This window comes from Quercus robur, chromosome 10 (genome assembly GCF_932294415.1).
Source record: "Quercus robur chromosome 10, dhQueRobu3.1, whole genome shotgun sequence".
NCBI classification, from domain to species: domain Eukaryota; kingdom Viridiplantae; phylum Streptophyta; class Magnoliopsida; order Fagales; family Fagaceae; genus Quercus; species Quercus robur.
In genome coordinates, this window is record NC_065543.1 from 30,489,208 (window position 1) to 30,510,947 (window position 21,740).

The 21,740-nt window shown below is 30.6% G+C and overlaps 1 protein-coding gene across 1 annotated transcript; it reads left to right on the forward strand.

Annotated features, from left to right (window-relative positions):
• The first annotated feature begins 11,492 nt into the window (after nt 1-11,492).
• On the forward strand, nt 11,493-16,754 carry LOC126701811 (laccase-1). Its single transcript, XM_050400189.1, has 5 exons — nt 11,493-11,670; nt 11,760-11,911; nt 13,662-13,903; nt 14,226-14,354; nt 15,448-16,754. Exons 1-5 carry the CDS (start codon nt 11,563-11,565, stop codon nt 16,554-16,556), a joined length of 1,740 nt encoding a protein of 579 aa, XP_050256146.1. The 5' UTR covers nt 11,493-11,562; the 3' UTR covers nt 16,557-16,754.
• The last annotated feature ends 4,986 nt before the right edge of the window (nt 16,755-21,740 follow it).

The window sequence follows — 21,740 nt, forward strand, 5'->3', positions numbered from 1 at the left end:
CGTGAATCTTGATCTTGATAATTCTATGTATGTGTATGAAGGTAAACACCTCTTAGATCTCACAAAAGATTTAACACACAACTCAAAAAAGACTTCTAAAACGTAGTTAGAGTTTTTCCTTTTATACTTAGAACAAAACACTTAACCCTACATGTCATATGGGCTTGGGTTGGTTTAATAATTTTGCAGAAAATTATTGATTCATGAGGTTCGATCAATCGAGTTTAATTTTTGATCAATCGAGCCTTGCAGATTTTGAATAGTAATTTCTGCAATTACTTGATTCGAACTTTACATCAATCCAAACTTTGAGCAAGCCTAAACCTAGACTAAATGTTTTGATCATGGTTTGCCAACATATACAAATTGAAGTTTTAATATATTAGTTCCTAAAGTCTTAATACCTAACACCAAATGATGCAACAAATGCAAAAGTTCATTAAGCGAACAATACCAGATACTGTACCATCCAACTCCCAGTTTAAGAACTCAAATGGTGCACCTAAAGAAATATATTATATCATCTCCTACAACTCTACAATTTCTTTTCAACCATAGTTGGTTTAGCTCGAAAAGGACCTCTCCCCAGGGAGAAAGATGTGTGGAGAGTAAGATGGAAGAGAACTTGAGGGAAAATTTAGCACAAAGAAAATAGGGAGATTACAAATGTGGCACAAAAGTTATTTCACAAAACTCAAGCCTTAAATACACCCAAAGAGCTCTCTCTCTCTCTCTCTCTCTCTGTCTCTCTCTCCATAACTAGAACATTAAATGAATTAAAAAAATTTTAAGAACTAAATATGGTTGTAGATGATCTAGTTACAATTGGTACGTAACTCATTATTCATAGTACACTAATTAACCTTTCATTGGGTTAATATATTATAAATTCTATCATTGGATCATAAATTTTTATCTTCTCAACACGCATGCCAAATATAATTTACTATTTGATTCATTAACTTATCTTTTATTACAAATTTTAAATTTAAAAAACTTGAAATTTAAGCATTTTATAGATGAAATAGCTTTTGATCTTTGATTATCTTGGATTTTCTAAATATGGAAGGTATAAGATAGAAATTTATCCTAATGGTAGATTTCTCTTTTCAAGTAATGCAAGTAATGCTACATCCACAACATTTCACAACAAATTTAATTTGGCAAGTTGTTAGTAGTATTTATCTGGACCCACCACTGAAATTGCTTTTTTACCTACTAGTAATAGTCAATAACAACTTGTTACTTAGAATTTGTTGTAAAAATGTTATGGAAGTATAATTTCTTTTTTCCAAATACACTTCCAATAAATATTTATTGAGTGTTAGATCGTTACCAAAATTATATGAGTTATAATTTGAACTCAGCCTTGAATATTTATAAAAGTGTAAAGACTATTGCAATGTTCCTTCAGATATTAGTGGGAAAAATGTCCTCACACCCCTGAACTTTGAGGTAGTCTACGAAAGGTGAGATTGGTAGCAAGTCCACAAATTTTGACAAATGGCAAGGTTTGGTTAAATATTCTCTCTCCAGGTTTTTCTCTCTCTCAAAAATTTTTTTTTTGAGAAATAATTACAACATGCTACTAATCCTGCAATTCGAACCCTTTTCTCCTAAACCCCAAACACTTTGTACATGGGGAGGTGCCAATTTAGCTACAAGGCCTTTGGCTTCTCTCTCTCAATTGGTTGCAAAGGATTTTGATAATTTTTCCACATGTGTGTCACATGAGTAGGTAAACTAACAGAAGCAGCAATTTGGCTCATGTGTGAAGTTTAGGTACCAAATTGGCTAAATAAAAGTTCAGAGGGCGTTGGGAAAACTACCACAAAGTTAAGGGGCCTCAAGACATTTTTCTCGATATTATCTAATTCTAATCCCACTAGGAAGTGGCAACTGACAAGCACCATTTGAGTCAAACTGGTTAGGTGTTGAACATAAGGTGCACATGATGCAAGCCACATAAATCAATTTTTTTAATCACAAGGACCATTTGAGTGTTTGTGTAGGTATTGTCTAATCCTTTTAGAAAAGAGAAGCGTCTATAACATTTTCATGACAAATTCTAAGTGATAAATTATTATTTATTACTTATTTTAATTTTAATTTATCATTGAAATTACTTTTTTACCTACTAATAATAACCAGTCACTTAAGATTTGTTATAAAAAATTATGTGGATATAACATATCTCGTTAGCAAATGTTAAAAAGCACTATTTGATTGAAACTAATGTGCATGGAATCAAGCCATACAGCCACACGTAACGCTCAACAAGAATATGATGAATAATCTCTTTTCTTTATTTATTTAAGTTGAAAATATTTAGTATTCTCAAAAAAAAAAAAAAAAAAAAAAAATTGAAACATCACTTTATGTGATTTAATATAACAAAATTTGTTGTATCCTTAATATCGCTTAATGACAAATTTGATGCTATCTCTTTCAATTAGAAATTTCAAACTTTCTCCATATTTCTCTTCGAGGGTTAAGCTTTGTTTAGTGTATCAATCTATTAGATACAATATGATGCGGACACGTATTTAATATGATATGATGTGAACATAAGTTTGCATTGTATCGTGTCCGAAGCATTAGTGCACCAGACAAAAGCCGGGTCCCCTCCTTGATCATGACATTGTTTTGCATCAATTTATTTCCTTACATTTTTATGTCTTATAAGAGAACAAGAACAAAAGCTTGAGAGTCGAGACATTTCATAGACGAATCTATTTTCTGTAATCAAGGAACATTTAAAGTTTCTTAATCTATGAATGTGCTCATATAGTAAAGGATTCACTGAACCACAAACAAACCCGTAGATTATTTTGAATGTGGTCATATAGTAAAGTTTCTTAAAAATTATTTTGCTACAGTATTTTCAGTTTTCAGTTTTAAATAATAAATGGTATCCAAACAGACCTGTAGATTATCTTTTCATCTTAATTTAAATACCATGAAAAAGCTAGTATTATGAGCATGATGGGGCCTGAATTCTCTTCTTTCACTTCTCACGTATTTATGTACTCTGTCCACTTCTGTGAAATTAATTTCAAATTCAATGGCCTAAATCAATGAATTATGAATTCCACTTGTACTTGTAGCCATAAGAATTGATTCTCTTTTGATGGGCTAGTAGTAACTAGGACCACTGGGCTTTTCAAAAGGTTTGAAGTTTTTTATGTGAGGAATTTGACCAAAGGTTTAACAGTCAATGATGCTCCAATGACCAGTGAAGTTGGATGCAAAATTTCAAATGAAGCTTGTCGAGTTCCTTCAGCATTTTCTTTTTCTTCTTTTATTTTATTTTATTTATTTATAAGAATCCCTTGAACTCATATATATATATATATATATATATATATGTATATATACACACACACGCTACTTGATGAGAATCACTTATTGTGTTTACTAGGGTAGGTGAGGTCACAATATTTTGACTAGTTATCAACTTGGACCTGATCGGATGGGCGGGTCCAATTAATAAATTCAATCGGACAACTAGCTAGATTTTAATGTTATGTTTGTTTTTAGTAGAAAAAAAAGTTGGGGAAAAACGCATTGTCCTTCATTTATGTTTAGGGCAATTTACAATTTCCTCTAAAAATTAAAAGGAATTTTTTTTTTTTGTTTATTTAGTATTATTTTTATTTTAATGTTTGGTATAATGAAAAATGCAAATCAACAATAAATGTTTTTTGTGTTTCACAAAAAAATCAGTCCAATAGAGCAAACATTACCAATTGAGGAGATGAAGTTTCGCTAGCTATGGAGGTTTTCTTCTTTGGGTTTTGTCATTAAAACAAGGATGTCAATACCGTACTGGAGGCCGTACCGGTTTGGCCACCGGTACGATATATTTCGGATACCAGTCAATACCGGTGTACCGTTTCGGGTTTACCGCTATTTTTTATATTTATAAATATATATATATATATATGTATGTATGTGTTTGTGTATATATATATATTATAATAAATATAAAAGTTTACCATAAAACATTTCCTTAATTTAGAACTAGTTATTCTTGGTTTTAGACTTTAGTATCAATTAAAAGGGAAAAAAAATAAAAAAATAAAATAGAAAGCTTAAAAGTTACCATTGCATACTAAGAAAACAAATAATATTAATAAGTTAATATAAATAAGTTACCATTTTGTCCTAACAAAAATTCAAAAATTACAAAACTTAAAAAAAAAAAAAAAAAAAAAAAAAAAAAAAACTTTTTTCTGTACCGGCCGGTATTGCCCGAAATTGGCCGGTACGGCCGGTATTTTTTCCGGTACGAAACAGGGGGGTCAAGTGTACCAGATTGCTGGCCGGTACGGTATATTCCGGCCGGTACGGCCGGTACGGTACGGTATTGACATCCATGCATTAAAATGTCCAATATAATTTTTTCTCATTAAAATGTCCATAATAACATTAATCATGTAATTTGAAATGGTTGTTGGACACTATACACTAAAAATCTGGATGTTTCTCTTTGGGATTTATTTTTCCTACCCTTTTGTGGTTATTTTCACATCTATGAGAAATACGGTGTAGTTTGGTGGAGGATTGTCTGAATTTTTGGCGGTGTGGGGTTGTTGCAGACGGGACCTTGAACTATGAGAATGGGAGGAAGGGATGATGCGGCTCCATTGAGAGATCCTCTCTCTCTAAAACCTGAATCCCAAGTTTCTATCTCCCATCAAATGCTTTGATTTTATGTTTTTATTTTTTACTTTATGTGTGTGCCACGTGAGTTTAATGTTAGTCTTATTTAATAGAAGAGCGATAGAAGTATCTATTTGGTAGAAGTGTGAAGTTTATGAAGTAAATTGGCTAAAATAAAAGTTTAAACGGTGTAATAGCCATTACCTGATAATTCAAGAGGTGTCACAGCATTTTTCCTATATATATATATATATATTAAGAGCTGAAAATGGTTTCTAATATGTTACATTCTTAACAAATCACCATTAAAAAATTTTACAACATAAAAAGCACTCCTAGAGGTAACTTTTCTCTCCTCAGTCTTCACCCCCTTCTTATTCTATAGACTAATTGTTGATCGGTGATTGACTAATCGTTAATCAACATTACAAATTGTTGACTTTTTGCATATTAGATCCAAATTTGGGATTTATTTTCCCACTCAAAGCTCTTAAATGGCCCATAAAAATTGAATTTTCCATTTGGGATATGTAGTGAAAGTTTGTGTTCATTTAATTTTTCTAATTATAAGAAATTAATATTAATGATTTTCCTTGTGAGCAATTTAATAGAAAAGTTTTTTTTTCCCCCACTTTTAGGAGTCTCAACTAAAACATAGAAAATGAAGTAAATTTTCAAAAAAAAAAAAAAAAGAAGGTAATTTTCTTGAAAGTCATTTCAAACAAAGTGTAAATTATTCACGTCCATATTGCTCTATAACCACAGTTAGCTAAACTACGTGCAATCTTATAATATATTTCTACTCCATGTCACATGGATAGTCCTTTTCCCCATTTATTTATACACTTGATATTTGCTTATCTTGACTAACACAAGAATCTTCGAGGCACTATAATAAATATATCAATAATATTAAATTAATTCTACTCCATATGATTATATTATTAATAGGTGACTTAGTAGTTTAAAAAAAATATAAGAAAAACTCATCATTTACTTGAAATTATATTATTCATTTATCAAAATTTTTAGTTTTGACCAAAAAAAAAAAAGAAAAAAAAAAGCTCTTACAGCTAGCTTTCAATATTTAACGAAAGATAAAATTTTGATTATTTTTATTAACCATTTTATTGTTTACTTTCAATAATATTTGTGAAATATTATATTTACTTTACAAATGAATTTTAGTTAACCGTGCATTGCAAGAATATACGACCATTTGAATAATAAAATAGATTTAAAAAAAAAAAAAATATATATATATATATATATATATTTACTGTAGTTACATGCCAAACTCACATAGTGCAAGGCCAGGTTTTTATTAAACTAAATTTATGATAAATTATTAAAATAATTTAAAACTAATAACAAAACTTTTTTTTTAGCTTAATTGAACTTTTGGTAATTAAGCTTTAATTTTATAAATAATATGTTAAATTTATTTTAAAATTTTATTAATAAATAATTTTTATGCACTTATAGTGTATTAGATGACAAAAGTTCATTTTTTTTAGAGAGTTTCAACTTTTGGCATTCGTTCTTGATGATAGTTTTTTTCTTATCAAACTAAAATATCAGTCGATTTTTGGTGGAGGCGTAGATTGAACCCCAAATTTTTTATTTAACCATCAGAGACTTTACTAATTGAGCTAATTGGAACCTACAGATGACAAAAGTTCATTAATTGTACAACATAAAAATACTTACATTGAATCACATAGTGTAAATATGGCATGTAAAACCTGACATATGTAGAATAGTGAAATTTCTTTTACTATTGAGAAACTTTTGGGAATTTTTTATTTATTTAAAGTTGTATTTTAAACTTCTTGAAACTTTGGTAGTAAAGTTTCAGTTAAATAAATTTTTTTTGATAATTTTGATTCATTTGTTTTGTGTTGCATGGCATAAGGAGAGGGAAAATGATGATATTGTTTAATGCATAAACTGTTAATTATATAACACTTATCTCAATGGTTTAAACATTAACAAGTATGTTTTAGAGTAAGTAATTTGGTTGAGATTAAATCGAGTAACATATATTTAATTAAATAGTTATTATTTATTATGTTAGAAGTCATACTATATATCGTTTAAATCCAATTGTCCTACTGTAAAATATAAAACCGCCTATTTCCATTTTATTTATTTATTTGCTTTCTAAAATATGAATATATCTCTCTCTCTCTCTTAACATTCCATTATAAATGATTTTTTTATTATTTAAAATTTACCTTTTCTAAATATAAGTGGGTTTTTATTCAATTTATTTTTTTAGCCCCATATACCAATAAGAATAAGTTTTCAAGGCTAAGTACAATATCTCTAACGTTCTCCAATTCAGTCGGATACTTTTCTAAGTTTCGCACTCTCTTCCAGTCTTCCAAATTGATTGGGAGCCTAATAATCTAATATAATTAATTTTGCCATCCCTTTTTGACCGCCACACATTTGCATCCTAATATAATTTGGCATATATGCGTAACATTTTAGGTACTTATATGAATCTAAGATTAATAAACACATATAGTTAGCTGCCCCCTAATCGTGTACCACATTAGAGATTTTTTTTTCTTCGACTTTTATGGGTCTGTGGGGACCCAATATTAGTGCATAAAACAATATTTGAATATCTTTGAATTATTTGGACAAGCTTTTGAAATTACAGCCATTATAGTTGATGAGTACCTTATTAGTTTGAAAAAACGATCACAATGTGATAAGTTATGATGGCTGTTATTTGTGGATCACATGTCTCTGTTTTTAGTACACATCAATTTGTATTATTGTGGTACGTATATGAAATACCATATCATGAGTCTAATTTGATTTAGAAAACTCTAAAATAATATAAAAGAGATGGAAATAAAATCATGCACTTAAAAATTACAAAAATAACTAAGGAAAAAAAAAACTTCAATTATTGAAAAGAGCCACATCCCTAATCACACTATGACCATTTGATTAATTTTTTTTTTTCTTAATCATGTTTTCCACACTTGAAAGTGCATACGGAGGCTGTGCAACAATCCAGTTCAATAATATTGACTATCTACAAGAAATTTATGAAATAATGACTGATCACAAATTGTCAAACAGCAAACGAGGGCCCCAAAAGAAAATTCCTGGTTCCCGCTTCAGTGAATATCAATGATAGCATCCGAGACTAAATTTAGTCGGAGCTTATCTTTCCAATCTTGGTCTACTAGACTAGTACATTTAAAATATATATATATTTTATTTGAGAATATTTAAAAATTTTAAATTGCACAATTAATTTTTTGTGTCACTCGATATTAGCAGAGATGACATATCCTAACGGTATAGTTAATAACATATTAAAGGAAATATATACGATACAAAAATATATACGATTACGAGTACTTTCTTTCAGTTCAAGCTTTTAAATTATTTTTAAAAATTAGAAGAAAAAAAAAACGTATATAGATATATGTACATGTATAATAGAGATTTAAATGAAAAATTCAACTACAAAAGAACGGCGATATATGTTAATTTTTTTTATTTATTTATATTTATATTTAATAGTATGTTTATGTTATTATACAATAATTTTTATAAGATATTTAATTTTAAAAAATATAACTTATTACTTATTTAATTAAATACAATATATTTAGTGTGTGTGTGTCTATATATATATAAAAAAAATTTTGTGATCTTTTCAAGTAAAATAATACGTTAATAAAGTTCATGATGTTTATATTCCTTCATTCATTTGTTGTATAAATATAATATATTTTAATTATAGAAAATATATATCTTTTAGACTAATTTTGTTTCATATAATAAATGTTAGTTTAGTTTTTTTTTTTTTTTTTTTTTTTTTAATTAGAAATATGTATATGCATGTAAATACGATATAATCTATATATTTTATGAATTATACCTAATGCTTCCTCAATGAATTTTTTTTTTAAAATTTTAATTTTTATGATTCAAAAATTGGAGGGGAGGGGAGGGGGGGGGGGGTTTGAGAATTAATCCTGAACATCTTTGTTCGATATACCACAAGATGTAAATTAAGTTTCAAAATGTTTAGCAATGATCAATTTAAATCTCATTAAGAAGTAGTAATTTACTTTATTTAGATTAGGAAGTAACTTACTAAATGCTAAATAAAGTGATATCTTTGGGAAAATGTCTTCATGCTTTTATATTTATTGATTTATCGTCACATATGTTTCCACATGCATGGCCCTAAGATCTGTTGTTTTCTCTAACACCTATGCTTATTATTTTCCACACCTATGCAAAACAACAACATCAACTTCAACATCTCGATCGACGCTTGGTCCCCCAAGGAAAAAGGTAAAGGTTTTTTGGGTCCATTATGACACTTGTGAGAAGGTTGTATGTTGATGTTCTGTCTGGACTTTTCAATGCTGATCCGGACTTTTCAATGCTGATTTTTCAATGCTGATCCGGACTTTTCAATGCTGATCATCCAGACCACTTCTGAGGAAAAACAAGATTTTTTTTTCATCTATTTCTTACTTTTAATTTATTTAGCATTTTTGTTTTCATTAATATTCGATTTGTTTTCAATTCTAACTTACAATTTTTCAGAACATAGCTTCAAGTGATTATTCAAAATATATGAATAATTATCTCTTATATTTATTTATTTCATTATAATAAATAATTGTTCAAAGTATTATTTCTTCTCAAAAAAAAAAATTATTATCCTTATTTCTTCAAGAGCTGGATAGCATCTAATGTGATGCTAAGCATATTTGCATGATGCTTAAGATATATCTGATTAAATTCTACAGCTACATTTAATTTTTCAAAAATATTATTTCTTTTATTATTATTATGATTATTTTATAATTCAGATTAAATATTATAAATCTAAAGCTTTATAACCTATCATGTCATTTTAAATTTTAGGTTAAATAAAGTAAATTGAAAAGCATATATTAAAAAATTTATACTTGAAAGCATATATTAGAAAATTTTAGATATGCCTGAGAAAATCACCTATTATTGTAACTATTAAATAAAAAAATTGTCATGTTATTAAAATTTTATATGAAGTGACAATTTATAGACCATTAGATCTTAAAAATAAAATCTTAATCAACCATGAAATAGATGAAATAAAGAAGATCATTTTCCAATTAAAACAAGAATCTTCCTTATCATGAAGTGTTTTTCTTTTAAACTCGATCAAAGGCATATTTTAGATAATTAAAATATTTGACATTGTTATTGTTTAATATATACACGTGAGTGAAATCTCACACATTGAATAGTAATGAGAATAGTGAGTTGTTAATATAACATTATTAAACTCAAACCTATTAATTTAAGTTTTTGAGTTAAGTGGTGTCATATATATTATATTAATTATTTAATTAGAGTATCTTCAATGTGTTATCCCCCCAACCGTCATTGTGTTCAATATTGTATGGAGAGGGAGATTAGAGAAGGTCATGTTTTTCCCCTTTTTGTTTATTATATTATATTAAGGACATAATTTATGTCCAATGCATTAGTGCATTGGGCATATTACTAGGTAGCACCAATAACAACAATAATATTATTGGATTACTACATGTATAGATAACCTTTATATTTAGAATGGTTGTCTATACATGTAGTAGTCTAATAATATTATTGTTGTTATTGATGCTACCTTATTGTTATTATTGGTGTTAACTGAACAAACATCTGCATCCTAATATGTTTAGTATGCTAATACACTAGACACAACTTAACCCTTATATATTTGTCTATATTTGTAATAATCCAGTAATATTATTGTTGTTATTGGTGCTACCTAGCGGTTTGTTCTGGACACATAATTGCATCCTAACGCATCTAGTACATTGATGCACTGAACTCGAGCTTAACCCTTATATTAAATAGTTGTCTATATGTGTAGCAATTAATCCAATAATATTATTGTTGCTATTGGTGTTACCTAGTGGTTTGTTAATAATACCCATCAATTTTCTGGCCGTTAAAATTAAGAAAACTTTCTTTGTTTTTTATGCATATATAGATGATTTTCAATGTTCCAAATTCCAATCACCATCATTAGTAGTCAGAGACTATGAACTATACAGAATGTCATGTTGTAAGCCACCTTTGATTGGTAAGTTATGCAGTCGTTACGTATATCTGAAGAAAGGGTATATTATTTTTCCTTCCAGTCTCTACCATGCATATGTACAGCGGCCTATAGCTAGCCACCTAAGTCAGAGCATGAAATTTTAAGTGGAAACTACAGCGAAGTTGTGCTGTTTAGGGTACGTACGTAATGATACTATTTTAGACCAACTTTGTTTTCATTGACCCACACCAACCCACAACCCACCAATGGCTATGTTTAATTTGGACCCCAAAATTTCCTATATAGATTTTTTATATAAAAGTTCTCCTATATATAAAGAATCCAAATATAAACGACAAGGGAGTAGATAAGAATTGAGGGTGATGATAAATCAAATAATTCTAGCTTTTAAAATCGAAGACATGCAGAAGAAATATGCTTTTATCAAGTTAAATAACGCATGGCTGATACCTTGAAGGTGATGGCTTCCTTGTTGTCCTCTGTACGCTTTTTGATAATGCATGGATATATATTAGCCACCAAGGCTTCGAACAAAACTGACTCAAATGAAAATTTAATTGACATTTTCATTGTCAGTCATCCCTCCTTACCTACCATCCAGCGTCACAAAATCTGTCTTTACGTGAAAAGTATGAATCATGAATAATTGGTACGTTAAATACCAATAAAAAATTCACGGGAAACTGGAGAATCTCATAGTATATATAAGGGTAAGGATGCATGGGAGTTTTGTAAGTTATTAGCAACTTATTATTCCTATAGCTAGAGAGTGTTCCATCTTGGTGCTAAAAATGGAGGGTTTGTGCCATCATTATAGGTTCTTAATAGTAACACTAGTGGTACTTTCTGGGCTTCGGCAATCTTATTCTTCAACAACCACTCGGAAATTTGAATTTAATGTAAGCTGATATTCAGAAACTCATCATATATCTTCCATCTCAACCAATATTGGCAAGTTTTTTAAGCATTATGGTTTTGCTTTTTTCAGATTGAGTGGAAGAAGGTAACACGTTTGTGCCACACAAAACCACTTCTAACAGTGAATGGGGAGTACCCAGGTCCAACCATTGCTGTCCATGAAGGTGACAATGTTGAAGTGAAGGTTACTAATCGCGTTTCCATGAACACTACCATCCATTGGTGAGCATACTGAATCTAATTATGTTGGGTTTAATTAAGAGCTTAAAAAATGTTACTATTTTTACTTCTTAGCATTAAGTGAGTTTGTTCATCGTGAATATTTTCTATTTGAAATTGATTAATTTTATGGTTTAGATTGAATATTATAGACTTAAAGATTTGTTTAATTTTAAATAATATAACATTTTATATAGTATTAGAGTGCTGATTAAGCACTGATCAGCAGCTTCATACTTTATTTAAAGGGTAGGTATCTAATTAGAATCTTTTTAATTTTAATTAAGAGTAATACTATAGATACAAACTATTTTACAACATTTTTTATAAACTGTTGATATGATAAATTCTTATTAGTTTTAATTTGAGCCCATTACTAACATCATATTTTTACTTATAATAATTATTTAAAAAATACTAAAATCACATCAATAATTTATAAAAATATTATAAAATAGCTTGGAACATTACTCTTTAATTAATTCTCTATGAACCCCATGTATTACAGTAATAAATTAATTACACATTCAAAGGAGAGAAAAAGAGAAAAAGGGACGGGTCTGGTGATTAGTGGGTCTGCAAAGTTTTTTTTTGTTTTTTTCCCTTAGGTTAAAACTGAATTACAAAGTTTGAGATTAAAAATTAGTAATTGATATGGCACTTGCTAAAGATTTGTCCATGCTATAGCTTCCTCTTCTGGCAGATTGTATAGTCAAATATATTGTGCCTTCAATGGAAAGACATGTTATAGATTAATAAAGATTACAGAATGCTAACTCTTTACAATTATGTATTATTTATCCATTCTGTTTTTATTTATTTTTTTTTTTTCTATTTATGCACTACCTGTCGCGAATTTGAAATCGAGATATAAAATTATAAGATGGAAGAGCACTCTTATGGTAAATTAGACAATTACATACCCTGTTAGCCTTATCATGCAATATAAAATGGAACCTAGCTATTGCACGCTGACATATATATTGTTGAGTAATACTTCTATTTGTAGTTTTTTTTGGTCATGGACAACTTGGCAGAATATGAAAATCACTAAAAGAGAAAAAAAAAAAAAAAAGTGGTAGTCTGAGTCTGATGTTATATAAAAGGTTCTTTCATTTTTATTTCTGTTTTTCTGTTTCTGGCCAGGTATTTAAGAAATAATATTTAGGTGCTCTTCATGTGCCTCTCTTATTTATTTATTTAAGCTAGGCATGTGCTCACTAAAATGTATATATTTAAGTATGTTATAAGTTAATAAAGTTAGGTACACAACTTTTGTCATAACTCTAGCATGATTGATTATGAGTGATTAGCTTGACTCTTGTGTTATATAAAAGGTCCTTTCAATTTTTATTTCTATTTTTCCGTTTTTGGTTAGGTATATAAGAAATATTATTTTATTTAGATGCTCTTCATGTGCCTCCCTTATTTATTTATTTATTCTAAGCTATACATGTGCTCACTAAAATGGATATATTTAAGTATGTTATAAGTTAATAAAGTTAGGGACATAACTTTTGTCATAATTCTAACGTAAATAATTATAAGTGATGCAGAAAAACTGATAGTCATATAAAAGTAATCGTCCATCACTTATGATGATAACTTCAATAAACTGTGACGAAAATTATTGTCTGAACTATAATAAGTTTAAATTGATTGAAAAAGACACAACACAAGAAATTTCTCTCTCTCTCTCTCTCTCTCTCTAGACTTGTTACTGAGATGATCTGTCTTGTTGCTAATTACGTAGGCATGGAATAAGGCAACTAAGAAGTGCCTGGGCAGATGGGCCAGCTTACATCACACAGTGCCCTATTAGAGGAGGGCAGTCCTACACATACAACTTCACTGTGATCGATCAAAGAGGCACCCTTCTATGGCATGCACATTATGGCTGGCAACGTGCTTCATTATATGGTGCCTTCATAATCTACCCTCGCATGCCATATCCATTCTCAGTTCCAATCCAATCTGAAGTCCCTATCATATTTGGTAATAATCCCACTAATCTCTTTGACCTCTCAATTAATTTCTTTCTTTCAATTTCATTTTTAGTTTTATAATTTCGATCAAATATGAAAGAATACTGTTAACATGTGCTAGGACGAGTGATTTTTTTATTTTATTTTATCGATATTATTGTTGTATTTTGTTGAATGCATGTATGTTGTCATTTGGTTGTTGACTTGACTTATTTCTTCATTTTGGCAAATCTCTTTTTTTGTATTTGTTATAATTATTAGTACTTTCTCTTCTCTCTCCCTCACATTTTTCTTTAGGATTGACATGTGCTTGTCGGATTGACTACGTACAGGGGAATGGTGGAATGGAGATGTGGATGCTGTGGAAAATGAGATGATGTTGTATGGTGGTGGCCCTAATAGTTCAGATGCTTATACCATTAATGGCTTGCCTGGACCTCTTTATCCTTGCTCAAAGAAAGGTAATATTGATAATTGTGAAGCATTCTCGACTTTGGAAAGTAAAAATTTAAAATTTTTGCATAAATTTTGTTACCAAAAAGATCAAAAGGCTATTTCAAACCCAATGACCCAATTGGTTTGATGGCATCTCCATAGGTACTTAATACCTAAAGGTTAAGGGGAGGGGAGGAATTCGGGTAACCGAATAGAGATTTCTAATCATTTTCGAAAAAATAAAGGCTCTTTAAAAAATGAAAAGAAAAAAATCAAAACGTGAGATTAGTTTGAACGCCTTGTATGTTTTGTTATGGGATTTTAAGGAAGATGGAAAATATTTAAAAAAAAAAAATGAAGATTTTACCATTTATCATCCTTTGATGAGAAAGAAAATTATGTAGAGATAAAGTAGGCAGGGGACCATTTTCTCCTTGTGTCCACAATTTTGCTTTTTAATTTTTCTTCACCTAAAATGTTGACAAGGAGATAGAAAATGGTAATGTACCCTTTTAACATTTATCCCTTAACTTGGGATGTTGTCGGCATAAAAGAAAAATAGAGAAAGAAATTTAAAATAATATACAATTATTATGCATTGAATTTTATAATGTATCATGATAACTAATTCAATTATTATTTTTTAATGTAAAATGAATGGATAAAGGAAAAAAGTGTGATGAATTCATTTTTATAAGATGTTATTCTTATTAATTTAATTAACAATATTATTTTTAATATAATTATGGAAAAAAATTCGTCATTACGTAATAGGGATGTAATAATAAATTCGGACTAAAATATTTTTTCTACCTTCCACTTTTCTTCTCAATCAAACAAAAATAAATCTATATTTATTTTTTATTATTCCACTTTTATATTCTCTCTACAAAATATACATGTTGAAAAACTAAAATTTCATCAAATTCTTCATTTTTTATTTTATTTTTTATCTTTCCTATTTTTTCTATCCTCTTTCATTTTCATCCTCCCATCCAACACAGCATAGAACAACAAATAAGTACGAAATCATATATTGGAGAAGACATAACTTATGTCTGAAACAATTCATAGAGTTGAGGATGATCTTACATTACATGTTATGTTAAAATTGTGCAGATACTTTCATCCAGACAGTCGAGCGTGGAAAAACCTACTTGTTTAGAATCATCAATGCAGCACTTAATGATGAGCTCTTCTTTGCCATAGCTAATCACACATTGACTGTTGTTGAAGCTGATGCAGTTTATACCAAACCTTTCACAACTAGAGCCATAATGGTTGCTCCTGGACAAACCACTAATGTTTTGGTCACGGCAAATCAAGTTCCAGACTCATCAGGCATGTTTGTAATGGCAGCAAAGCCTTATGTCACTGCCGTTTTCCCCTTTGATAATTCCACCACAGCTGGCTTTCTAAAATACAAAAGTACAAGGACTGAAAAAATTGAGGCCCCAACTTTGCCCACCAACCTTGCATTTCACAATCTTCCTGAAATGAAAGACACAGTCTATGCCACAACATTTTCTAAAATGCTTCGTAGCCTTGCATCTCCTGAGTACCCCTGCAACGTGCCCAAAAAGATTGACAAGCGAGTTATAACAACTGTAAGCCTTAACCTTCAAGACTGTCCTGCAAACAAAACTTGCAATGGTGCTTTGGGCAAGAGATTCTTTGCTTCAATGAACAATCAATCATTTGTTCGGCCGTTTAAGTCAGTATTGGAAAGCCATTACAAGAACCTCACAAATGTTGAATTTTCGTCTGATTTCCCCGAAAAGCCTCCTACTGCTTTTAATTATACCGGCGTAGACCCCCTCACCGAAAACATGAACACAGAGTTTGGTACAAAGCTTTTGGTAGTGCCTTACGGCACAAACATGGAAATTGTGCTGCAGGGTACAAGTTTTCTTAATAAAGAGAACCATCCCATTCATGTCCATGGTCACAATTTCTTTGTCGTTGGCAGTGGGTTTGGGAATTTCGATGTTGCTAAGGATCCAGCAAAATATAATCTTGTTGATCCTCCAGAGAGAAACACTGTGCCAGTTCCAACTGGGGGATGGGCTGCAATTAGACTCAAGGCTGACAATCCAGGAGTTTGGTTCATACATTGCCATCTTGAGGAACATACTTCCTGGGGTCTTGCTATGGTTTTCATTGTCAAAAATGGTATAGGCCAATCTCAGAGCTTGCTTCCTCCACCTAAAGATCTTCCACTCTGCTAAGATTACTATAACTATTAGTCTGGGAATCAGATGCCAAATTTTTGATGATCGAGTTTACAACTTCTCTTAGCTTATCACTATATGTAAATCATAAAAGCGTTTGTCAATCTTTAGTTTAATGGATTAGCATATGGGGTACGTGCAGTGTGTATAAGTGTTTCTTGTGGAATTTTATATATAGTTTGTGAACCATTACAACTTTGTGTCAACTTAAATGGATAACTAGAATCGGTGAAAATTTTATCAACTTTTTGGTGAAAATTTTATCAACTTGAGTAAGAAGATAAAGTAAAATTCATGATTGTTTTAATATAAGAATCAATGCCCGTTTCTCCAAAAAAAGAAAAAAAAAGAAAGAATCAATGCCCTTATATATATATATATCGCAACAGATAGAGGAGGAATGACTCAATCATGTAGTTTGGACTCGTAGAATATAACACATTGGGCCGGACTTTCTATTTGATTGTATCTAAAGGCCCAATGAGTTGGGATTTTCATGTTGGACTAGGTCATTCCGGACTCAAACCCAAATGGTTTCAACTGGAGTTCGGCCTTTTCTTTAACCAATAATTGGAAAAGGCCAGATCAAGTAATCTTTTTTCTTTTCTTTTCTTTTTTTGGATTGCCAGATCAAGTTATCTGTTGCATAAATTCCTTGATGGCAAAATAATTTCCATCTACCATATTATGCTTCGTTTTTATTGTCTTGATATATAAATAATGATGTCTCACTCATGACTCATGATACGATTGAAGAAAGATTCGACCAAAAAGAAATAAAGAAGAAAGATTGGACACATGTTTCCGATGATCTCAAGATCGATGGGTGGTTGACATTGACACAACTTGTGTTAACGTATTTCTTTAACTTTATATATGTAAAGCAAAGAACTCTGTGCAGGAGAACATGAGATTGTAGCATGTGACATACTCTTTGAGGAGAATTAAAATACTCTTAAACCATATTTGAGATAAGAACAAATTTAAAAATAGGGATTACTCTTTATTTCTTTTGATTCAATATTTCAAAACTACGTTTTTAAGAGAATTGAAATACTCTTTATTTTCTTTGATTCAGTTTTTCAAGACTATTATTTGTTTCATTTGATTCAATGTCTTAGGACTTTTCCTCTCTCTAATAGAAATCTCTTCACATTTTCATTCACCATTTTCACTTCTACTCCTTTATACACGCATGCCCACAATCCTTCATGCCATCCCATCTCCAATTTGCCCAAACCAAAAACAATGTTTTTTGTCTTCAACCTTTCAACGACACCTACATAACTCCAACAATGCCGTACCATTAGATTCTAATTTGTATGAGTAGGCTGTGACCAAGGAAGGGAGCTTGTGTTTTTTATTCAGTGACGGTAGCTTACGGTTTTAATGTTGAAGTCAGGCATTATGGATTTTGTGAAGGTTGTAATTCGCTTTAAGTCTTTGAATATTTGAGATTTTGGTTCGGAAAAGTCATAAATGTATTTTGTTTTTGAACTAAAGAGAAAGAAAAAAAATTCTTTTTTATTATTTATGAAGTTAGCTTTTTTTTTTTTTTTTTAATTTTGTTTTAGAATTCATAATTTCTCAGTTTCTTTGTAGGTTTTTTACTACTATTTTTTGCGGTATGAGTCATAGTGATAAAAATAAAAATCGATGATGATTTCAAAGTGTTTCACATTTTTTTAAAGGATGTGAAAACCCAACTAAAGGAAATTAAATTTTGATAAATGGATGTGTTTTTAGCCAATTTCTCTTTGTTTAATCATGTTCTCTTTATGTTGATACATACAAATGATTTCCTTAATTTCATCAAGATAATGAATTGGGTGTTTGAGATTGGGGTCTCTATATTTAGTTATGAGAATAGAGTGAATGATGAAATGTTTGGGAGGTTGCTTAAATTTATGTAATTTTAGGATATAAAAGTATTTTATGCTTTAAAAGATTGTTTATAGATTTCAAAATCATTTAATTAGTTTAAAAAATAAAGTATACTTTTAACCGTAAATATAATAATATGTTATAGTGTTATACAATTTTTTTTTTTAAATAAAATATGAATTAAGAAAATCAAGTTACATAGTATTCAACAATATTGTGGGCAAACATAAATATTATACAAAAAAATAAGTATTATATATATGTCTTAACATACATAAAAATGATTTCAAATGAAATTGTAAAATATCCACACATCGCGCAAAACATCATCTAGTTAGGTTCAATTTCACAAGATGCCAAAAAAAAAAATGCATGCGACTAATGATAATAAAGAGTATCTTTAGAAATACTATCTTTAGGTTTCTCACATTAAAAAAAAAAAAAAAAAAAAAAAAAAAAAAAAAAAAAAAAAAAAAAAACTATCTTTAGTAGGGCTGTCCACGGGTCGGTCCGGGTCGGTTTTGGCCTCAACCCGGACTCGACCCGCTCAGGTCGGGTGGAACAAAAACGGACCCGCAACCGACCGCCGACCACCACGGGTCGAGTCGGTCAGACTCAGGGGAGCGAACGGTCGGGTCGGTCGAGTCTGATGATGAGCGACGGCGAGCGGAGGAGAAGATCTCTCTTCGTCAATCTGAGTTGGAGGCCGACCGGATCTAACGGATTATCGCCGGATTTGAGTAGATCGGAGCCTAATCTAACCAAGAATAGCCGGATTTGTGTAGATCTAAGTCAGATCTAACCCAATACCACCGATTTGAGCAAATCGGAGCGAAGGATGAGAGTAGATCTCGCCGGATTTGAGTAAATCTGGGCAAATAACACCGGATCTGAGCAAAGGAATACCAAGGATGGCCGGATCGAAGCTGAGGAACACCAGAACGTCACCGGATCTCGAAGGATCTCGCTGGATTTGGTCCAAAATTCGTAATATTCATCGGAGAGGATGATTGTTTCGGTTCGGGTCGGGTGTCACGGGTTTTGAAACATAAAACCGGCAATCGACCCGCGTGGGGTCGGGTGTCACGGGTTTTGAAACATAAAACCGGCAACCGACCTGCGTGGGGTTGGGTTAGAGAGTTCGGACCCGCGTCCGACCGCCGGAGACGTCGGATCGAGTGGCGGCGGGTCGAGCTCGGGCGGGTTAGGCGGGTTGGGTGGGTGGCCGGGTGGGTTGGACAGCCCTAATCTTTAGCATCTTTAGTCTAGAATAATTAAAAAAAAATGAAAAATAAAAAAGAAGAAGAAGTAAGGTGTTATCATTGTTAATTTATAAAAGGATAAAGAAAAATGTTATCATGTGCTTTTATAGAGGCTTCTTTTTCTTTCTATGTCTTATTTTATCTGCAAGGTTCTAGTAATTTGTGAGTTTCAGTTAACTCAACAGGTAAAATCTCTAATGTTTGAATAAGAGATTTGGGGTTTAATCACCACTTACACAAAAAAACTGATTAGTGTTTTGGTATGATAAAATAGAGATATCATCAAGAGCGAACGCTATAGATTAAAAATCTAAAAAAAAAAAAAAAGTTTTAGTAATTTGCCTATGAGATTTTTGGTTATGGACTTAGTTATCTTTAGGGAACATGTGGACTAGTTGGCACCCAAATTCGTTTAGTTTAATATTGTTGGGAAAAAAAAGAAGGTAATCATTTGTTGGCCATGATTTAACTTTATACAGCTCTTTACTCTTGTACCTTTTACTTCTTTTCTTTTTAGGAGATGCCTAATCCTGCAGGTTCTTCTTTTAATAATGCCCGATTGATTATCTCTGCATTCCTTTTCTAATGTCAAAAACGCCACGGGCCAATTTGATTTTGTATTCCTTTTTAGATAAATAAATTGTCAATATATGCATAAGCAGGGTTGCCAAATTCCATCATTGAGAGAAAGAAGCATGTTTAGGATAAAGTTTTCTTCCATAGGGATAAGGAGGAATTTATAACAATACACTATGTGGTGATTTATAAGATAATTCATATTATTTAAAAGATAAACTTATTAAAATAGTAATGTAATTAAACATACAAGTAAATAATCATTCTCTCCACATTTTCACAGTAGCTTTGAGGAATTTTCTGATTTAACGGTAGATTCTATCATTTACGAAATTATGTTACCACACAACCACAATACCTTGGTATTAAGCTAAAAAGTTTGGAAACTAACTGGAGAATTTATTTGGTTTATTGGTAATCTACGAGTACAAGGAGTTGTTACAGGCCAAGATGCATGTTAGGCCAGCCCAATCCAATTGAAAAATCTTGTTTGTGAATTGTGGTAGAGTACAGAGGTTCGGGCTTGGTGAATTTTCCTGGGTCAGGCCGAAAGTTTGGGTGTTGTTTACAACTTCTCTCTGGCTAAAGAAATTTCATATGGATTGTCTTTTAAAGAAATTTCATAGGCGTGGACTAGGCCTCGTCCTGACTGGCCCACTTCTCACCAAGGCTGGGCTCAGGTTGTTAGTTTCCTTGGGTCGGGCGTTCGTGTGAGATCTATTTTCCATTTGTATAACTCTAACAAACAAAAGATTTCAAAATTTGGAATCTAATAATGTGATGATAATACACAGAAACAAAGAATAGTAATAAGTGAATTAAACTAAAAACTTATAGCAAATTAGTCAAGAGTATTGTGGCTCAATGACATTATATAATCTTTTATATGAGGAGAATCATGATTTGAATTTCCTTCCTCCACTTGTAACAATTAAATAATAATAATAATAATAATAGTAGAAGCAAAACTTATGCTAAACCCACACATCACTTTGGCCATTTTCAATACTGGCGCTTTCATGAAGAACAATATGTAATTTCCAGCAACCCAAAGCAAATAGATATGGAATTAGGATTTCATCTTTGGGTGTCAAGACATGAATTAAAACTTTAACCATTCAGAAGAAATACACTAATAGTATATTCAATATTAACAAAGTATAAATATAAGAAACTATACAAAATAACAGTTTCTTAATACATTTCAAGCACATCTAAATCCTAAAAGTCATTTATGATTAATATTGATTTCGCAGTCGTTTCTCTTTTAATGTATAAAATTAAAGATTCCATTAGAAAAAAACATTTGATTTTATTGGAAACCTAGTTGTAAACTTCTAATAATACCATGTGTGTTTAGAGAATGATTATTAGTTTTTTTAAAGTAAGTTAGTTTTTAACATTTTATCTCACATTATACAAATAATTTACTAAAAAAAAGCAATTCTCATTATCTATA

Excerpts from the sequence above, each read along its gene's own strand:
- LOC126701811 (XM_050400189.1), top strand. The coding sequence starts at position 11,563 with ATGGAGGGTTTGTGCCATCATTATAGGTTCTTAATAGTAACACTAGTG. Across the intron at positions 11,912-13,661 it reads ATGAACACTACCATCCATTG|GCATGGAATAAGGCAACTAA; the intron begins GTGAGCATACTG and ends CTAATTACGTAG. Across the intron at positions 14,355-15,447 it reads TTATCCTTGCTCAAAGAAAG|ATACTTTCATCCAGACAGTC; the intron begins GTAATATTGATA and ends AAAATTGTGCAG.